This window comes from Adiantum capillus-veneris, chromosome 9 (genome assembly GCF_014529385.1).
Source record: "Adiantum capillus-veneris isolate H3 chromosome 9, ASM1452938v2, whole genome shotgun sequence".
In the NCBI taxonomy this organism is placed as follows: Eukaryota; Viridiplantae; Streptophyta; class Polypodiopsida; order Polypodiales; family Pteridaceae; genus Adiantum; species Adiantum capillus-veneris.
In genome coordinates, this window is record NC_140939.1 from 151,869,508 (window position 1) to 151,876,775 (window position 7,268).

Sequence of the window (7,268 nt, forward strand, 5' to 3'; positions counted from 1 at the left end):
ACCAAATAAAGGATAGGATTTTCGGAGAGTATAGATCATTTGTCGGCACTTTCTTTGATGACATTATAGTCTTCTCCAAGGATTAAGCAGAACATGGACACCATCTGCTACACGTCTCTCAAGCATTGTGAGATCACAAGTTAGTTATCAATGCCAAAACGAGACAATTTTTCTTGCGGGAGATACACTTTTTGGGACACATCCTCTCAACAGCAGGAGTACACATGGACCCAGCCAAGATTGAGACTATACGTGATTGGCCCGATTTGAAGAATGTTCATGAAGTTAGAAGCTTCTTGGGCTTATGTTCTTACTACCGACCGTTCATTGGAAAGTTTCCCCTTTGCACATTCTGACACAGAAAGGAGTCCCTTTCTCGTGGGGACCCACAGAGGTGACAGCCTTTCAGAAAATGAAAGAGAAATTGACTATTGGACCAGTATTGAGTTTGCCGGATTTGCAAAAGTCGTTCGAAGTATATTGTGATGCTTGTGGTCGTAGTGTGGGAGCCGTCTTAATACAAGAAGGCCATGTGATTGCCTATAAAAGCCGATTGTTTTCAAGGCCAGAATTGACAGCACAGATATATGAGAAAGAGCTTTTGGCAGTGATCCATGCTCTTACTCAGTGGCGACATTACTTACTCGGAGGCGATTTTACAGTTTTCACTGATCATCAAAGTTTACGCTCCTTCTCGTCAGAGAAGCAGCTTTCGAAAAAGCAGATACGGTGGGCTAACATCTTGTTACAGTTTCACTTCCAGATTGTCCATGTTCATGGACAGAAGAACTTGGTGGCAAATGCTTTGTCTCACAAGCTGCTAGTCTTGGCTATTTCCGCGATTCATTATAGAAGCTTCGAGGACATGGTTGATCAGTACGCCACAGATCCGGATTTTTCAGATGTTAGGTGCAGCGGAATGATTGTTTGCGCTTTGCTTTTATATGAGTGCTCCGAACTGTGCTCAAGGTTCCTTTTAGTTCTTATGGAAGGGAGAGCCTTCCGTTCTTGATGGAAAGTGCAATGATCACAAACAAAGCGAATGGACACTGTGCGTGCAAGTGTGTGAGACTGAGAGATAGAGAGAGAAGAGAGATACGACACCAGAGATGTTGTAAAACCCTCCTCCGAAGGCCCCACTCTCGTCGGTGAGAATGGTCTACTTGTGATTGCACAATCTGGTACAAATGGTATGCATGAGACTGATGCAAGTCTAGGCTATGTCAACGATGACGACAGTGATGACGAAGTCGACCTAATGGCTGAAATCTGCAATCTTTCTACTGCTGTCCAAAAACGCTATGGGCTGAAATCTGCGAATGTCCTATCTGCTGACTTCTGACTCTATGTCGATGACAATGATGCGATGACGACGGGCTGAAAATGCAGATGCTGAAATCTGCGTTTTCTGGGCTGAAACTGTAAACCTTGCGGAAACTGACCGTGCGGCGAGGAACTGCTGCGGGAAGGTGAGATCTGCGAGGTTCGGGACTTGATCTGCGATGTCTAAAGGCTGAATACTGAAAACGCTGGTGGTTCTTGACTTTCCGTCGCGATGAAGGTGCAAAACTCTAGGGCTGATCTCCAACCAAAAACGCTTGGGCTGAATTCTGGTGTTTCTGTCACTGGGATTCTACAGATGCAAAAACGCTAGGCTGATCTGTTGTGGTCTTGTCGCCGTGGCTCTGCAAATGCAAAACGCTGGCTGATCTACGGTGGTCTGATCCAAAAACGCTAGGCTGTTGCTTGGGAGCAAAAACGCTAGGTCACTTGGAGGTTCTGCGGGGGTTCTGCTGAGAAGGTGCGTGTTGAGCATGTGCTCCTGCTGCCTCTTCTGCCAGAAAGTGCTAACTTGGGTTTGCTTATATATTAACTTGGCAAAATTGCCCTACCTACTTTTGTTGGAAAGTCACTTCAAAATAATAAGTGAAAAATAGGGAAAATAGGCTAAATGCACTGGAAAATTCCCCTAACTGAATCTGATGGATTCTGAAGCGAATACTGATGATCATGCTGTGTGCAACCGGAGGATATGCATCTATGCTAAGTGACTGGGCATGCACAGTCTACGAATAGACTCACAAAAATGCCAGATCACTGCTAAATCTAGACTGATTGGACTGAACCCTGATCATGTTGTAGCTTGTCCATTGACACATAGGGTTGGATGTGTCACATGACATCAGATGTATTCACTCGAATACAGAATGAAGAGGTAGTAGCGGGATATTCCATACGAAATGGCTACTTAATGAAGAAAACGATGTTGTGCGTTACACAGCCGTTGAGGGAAAAGGTTCTGACTGAATGCCATTGTCCACCTTTTACGGGTTATTGCGGCATCGACACCACCTTGAAGGGTGTGGAGCGTTACTTCTTTTGGCCGAGACTCAAGAAGGATGTCGACGACTTTGTATGCAGTTGCTTGGTATGCCAAAAGGTCAAGTTTGACAGACATAAAGCACAGAAATTGTTACAGCCTTTACCCATTCCCACCCGCCCCTGGGAAAGTACTGCTATGGATTTCATTTTTGATCTCCCAAAGACACAGTGCGGGCATGATGGCATTTGGACTGTCATCGACAGATTTAGCAAGCAAGCTCACTTCATTCCAATGAAGAAAACAATCAAGCCGCATCATTTAGTGATTGCACAGATTTTCAGATTACATGGCATGCCTGAGACAATAGTCTCTGACAGAGATCCCCGATTCACGAGTTTGTTTTGGAAGGCTATTTGGGTGAACATTGGCACAGGGTTGCAGTTCTCGTCATCATTCCACCCACAGACAGACAGATGGGCAATCTGAGATTGCAAATTCAGTCGTACTGGATTTATTGAAGTCTTACATTTATTGAAGTCTTACATTTCTGATCAGAAGACTCAATGGAAAAAAAAATTGCCCTTGGTGGAATTTGCCTACAATAACACGATACACTCTTCGACGGGGAAGGCACCATTTGAGATCATTGAAGGTGCTCCAAAGGTTCCACCGTTCCTTAGCACGAAAGATAAGATTTTTGAAGCCGACCAGTACACAAGGGACTTAGACACTACATTTGCCAAGGTCCGGGAGGCTTTAGCAAAATCTCAGGAACGACACAAGAAGGCAGCAGATCGACATCGTCGCGATTTGAAATTAAAGGAAGACGATTGGGTGCTCTTACATTTTGAGAAGGCACACCTAAGAAAGAAAAAGGGGAAGAAGCGACTTTATCCGAAGATTAGCATGAGATATTATGGCCCTTTTCAGATAAAAGAAAAGATAAATGATGTCTCCTTTAGACTGAAGTTGCCCGATACTTGGAAGATTTACAATGCTTTTCATGTGAGTCTATTGAAGCCTTTTAAAGGCGATGTGCTCGATGATGGGGAGCCATATGAGCAACCGGAAAGCAAGGAGATAATCGTTCTAGAACACATATTGGCACACAAGGACAGAAAGATTAAAGGTAAAGTGATTAGGCGGTTCTTGGTAAAGTTCAAGAACTATCCTGCATTGGATGCGAAGTGGATGGAGGAGGAGGACCTAGCAGATACTCCTCAGATTTTGGAACTTTACCTTGAAGCATTCGGTTTAGCAAAGTCTACTCCGATAAAACCCCGATTTCAGCATGGGTGAATCTAGTGCAGCAGGTTTGCACAAGAGGGGAGTCACTCCACTCCTTTGTGAACGAATTACCCCGATTTTAAATAGAGTCACTGAGGTCCCCCTTTGAGTTTCAGGGATACTGATGGACTGACAATATTATGCTATATGACTTTATGAACTGGAGTTCCCGAAAATAAACATGATTGATTTGTACTTGACTTATTTGAGTGCATGAACTGAAAGACGAAATGACTGCGGCATTTCAGTCTCATAAATCTCTATAGACATGATTGCAATAAGGATTAGTTAATCGGGTATCTGTGAGGTCCAGACTGGATCTAGATGCAATTACTGAATACGTTGCCGATTAATCATGGTCTACGATTTGGAATGAATTTATATGTGATTTGTCATGTGATGTCATGTGATGTCCGGTGATGCGATTGTCAATTTGTACAAGTGCTAGATGTGTCGTGTCTAGTGCGTCGGTACTAACAACCAATGTTTACTAAGACAGTTTATGGCCTCTCTTTGTTTTGCAAGCGTAATCGAGAGCGATTACAATTCTTATGTCACAAACTGGTGTGATGGCAGGCACCCGGACACAGAGAAATGCGTCGACAGGCAGCAGCAAAAAACTCGCTGGAAATCACACTGACAGGCTGGCACGTGGCAGTCCGAACGATTTTTGAGCAAAGCTTTTGGGGATAATTGCTTTTGTGTTAATAAGCTTTTGAGTTTATATTTTTGGGGCTCTAGGGTCTTTTGGGCCTCATTGCTCAGAGCATCTGGACGCAGAGTCTGTGTCACAAACTGCTGACGTGTCAAGTAAAGAGCAGAGCCAACCTGCAGATCACGGCCGAGGGGCCTAAACCCTAAGAAGAACAAGCAACAACAGAAGAAGAAGTCCTACCAACTTATGGAACCCCGTCCGATGGGGCCCAAGAGACATAAAGGATTAAAATAAAGCAGGTGCAGAGTCTGGAGTACCGGCTTGTACTGTGTTGATGCAATATAAAGAAAGGGGCGCCAAGGTTTGGGGCCACTCTCTTGGGTGGAATTCCGCCACTCCGTGTCGTGTGTCGTCTCTCTTTCAGTTCAGTCGTTATTGAAGTGCTAAAGTCTGTACAGTCTGTTCTTTTCTATTGGCACGTGGTGCCCGTCTTGTGACAGCCTGAGTGTGAGTTCCGAAGGACTCGCTTGTACTTTGCACACAGATTAATATAAAAAGAAATACCGAAAGGGGCACCAAACTTTGGGGCCAATACCTCTAGGCACATAACTACGCCGGGTCGTGTCGTCTTTTGTGAACTGTTTTAATTGACTTGGGGTGTCCAAGTTTGTTACATATATATAAGTGTGTGTGTGTATATATAAATTTTCTAATGTACACATGCTCACACATTTAAGGCTAACAAGGATCCGTGACAAGTTACCACTTCTTTCATTGCCTATACAGCGCATATTACTAATGGCTTTCTATTGACCTTTATGTTAGCGACCTCTCCAAGAGTGCGCCGATCCAGTGTAGAGCCTGTTGCACAAGGAGACTCACTCCACTCCCTTGTCACAAACCAACACACATTGAGAATAGTCAACAGATTATGTCCTCCACATCTTTGGAGGTACTAAACTGAAGGTACTCTACCTGGTGACTCCTATATATGTGCGTATACTATCATTTGATAACTTGATTGTTGCAGCAGACACGTTAATGATCAACATTCCACTAAAGGCCAGCCTTGTAGAATTAAACCAGCAACGGGTTTTTTGAGCAAGGTGTACTTGCAAACTTGGAATAGAAATGATGAACGCAACTATAGTCTATGTTAAAGAACTAGTCTATGTTAAAGAACTGTGAGAGTGTAGATTATGAAGACATTTAAGTGTCCTGAGACAATTAACTGTTGCACTTCAAAGGCTCTGAACAATGGATAACAAAACACCGACACCGATGTCAAGCAGCTACATTCAAGACTTCCATCTTTTAGGACCCTAACCAGACAAGCTCTCACATTTATGTTAATGAGTTGTGTCAGAATAACAAATACAGAATTTAGTCCTACCGACTGAAATAATCATGAATTTCATGACACTCTCAATTGACACACCCACACACACACATGCATCGACTGTAGAAGAGCCAGCTCTCTCTCTCTCTCTCTCTCTCTCTCTCTCTCTCATTCATACACACACACACACACAGCACCGGGAGTACCTTTGTGTCAAGCATGACAGCGCACATGATTTGAGTGTTTTGCTGGGCTATGTGTAGATTGTCGAGAGTTTCCTGGTGGTACTCGTGCGAGCCATGGGAAAAGTTGAAGCGGGCGATGTTCATCCCGGCGCGCAAAAGACGCTCGATAATACCCACATCACGCGACTTTGGGCCAAGGGTGCACACAATTTTGGTTTTGGGTATGCCGCCATCGCTCTTGGTCGCTCTGTGGAGCAGCTCGTCCATCTCTGTCGTTCTCTCTCTCTCTCTCTCTCTCGCGAGCGCTCAACGAAGGACCGAAGGTGTTGCTGACCTTTGCCTGTGTCTCGGGAGCTGCCACCAATAATTCAACGCTTAGGCCTTAGGGGCAAGTGGGCCACTCGTGGAAAAGCAGGCACCCACACCAATAGTTTGGTTATTTTTTTAGAGACACGCGAAAGTAGGGGTACTAGCTAGGGGGAAATCGAAAAAAATAAGTAAAATGGTCACGGCGGCTTTCTAAAACAATAAGAAAGTGATAAAATCATTAATTGAGTTTAACTAGTCTATAGAAGGTGCAAAGAAGAAAATCAAAAGTACTAGCAAATTTTTTGAAATTTACAAGATTTTTTATATATGTATGTGTATATATAAATTAATTATATATTTAAATACATGTGTGTATGTATAGAATTTATTAGAATTATGCAAAGTCAAGCTTTACTTTAGCATTCTAAAACAATAGAATGCCAAAGAAGTCAAGCCATGTGAGGATTTGAAATGAAAGATGAAATAAAAACATAGATTAATATTTTAAAAGTCAAGCCATGTGAGGATTTGAAATTAAAGATGAAATAAAAACATCCATTAATATTTTAAAACCAAAATAATATTTAAGGTAGATCTCAATCTTCACTGAAAACATTGAAAGTATGCCTAACTCAACTCTTCTCAGGCTTCTTTTAGAAAGCCAAAAAAAAATAAAAATCTCAGGTGATATCTTCTTGGTAGCAATTGAAAACGGACATGTTGCACACAGTCAAGGATAAATGCAATGCGATAGTTGGTGAAATAGGGCAAAGTCCTCCACGCGTTGCAAGGCGGAGGGATCAAAAGCGCGCCTAGGGGTATCAACTGATAGAAAATTAAAAAATAGTGGAAATCTACGAAGATCTATCATTTGCAAGAGAACTCTCTCTCTCTCTCTCTCTCTCTCTCTCTCTCTCTCTCTCCACTTGCATGTTGAGGAAGTTGGAGAAGGAGGAAGTAACAGTATACGTAGGGAACTGGAGGAGAGAGGAGCTCACTACATGAGGAAATTGGAGGGAGATGATTTGCTAGTCGAGGCCTCCTAGAGAAAGCATCATGCTTGGCGGTACTATGGTCGATATGTATGGAGACGTGTGTGTGTGTGTGTGTGTTTTAAGCGGGGGGTGAGGAGGGGGGGGGGGGGGGGATTTTTATTTTCCTACAATCCAT

General features: G+C 43.3%; 1 protein-coding gene across 1 annotated transcript in view; it reads right to left on the reverse strand.

Annotated features, from left to right (window-relative positions):
• Window positions 1-6,165, reverse strand: part of LOC147451395 (pyruvate kinase, cytosolic isozyme-like) — a 42,721-nt gene extending 36,556 nt beyond the window's left edge. The window contains exon 1 of the mRNA XM_086520319.1: window positions 5,811-6,165. Coding sequence (XP_086376445.1) covers window positions 5,811-6,056 — 246 coding nt within the window. The 5' untranslated portion in view covers window positions 6,057-6,165. The remainder of the gene's footprint in view (window positions 1-5,810) is intronic.
• Window positions 6,166-7,268: the final 1,103 nt, after the last annotated feature.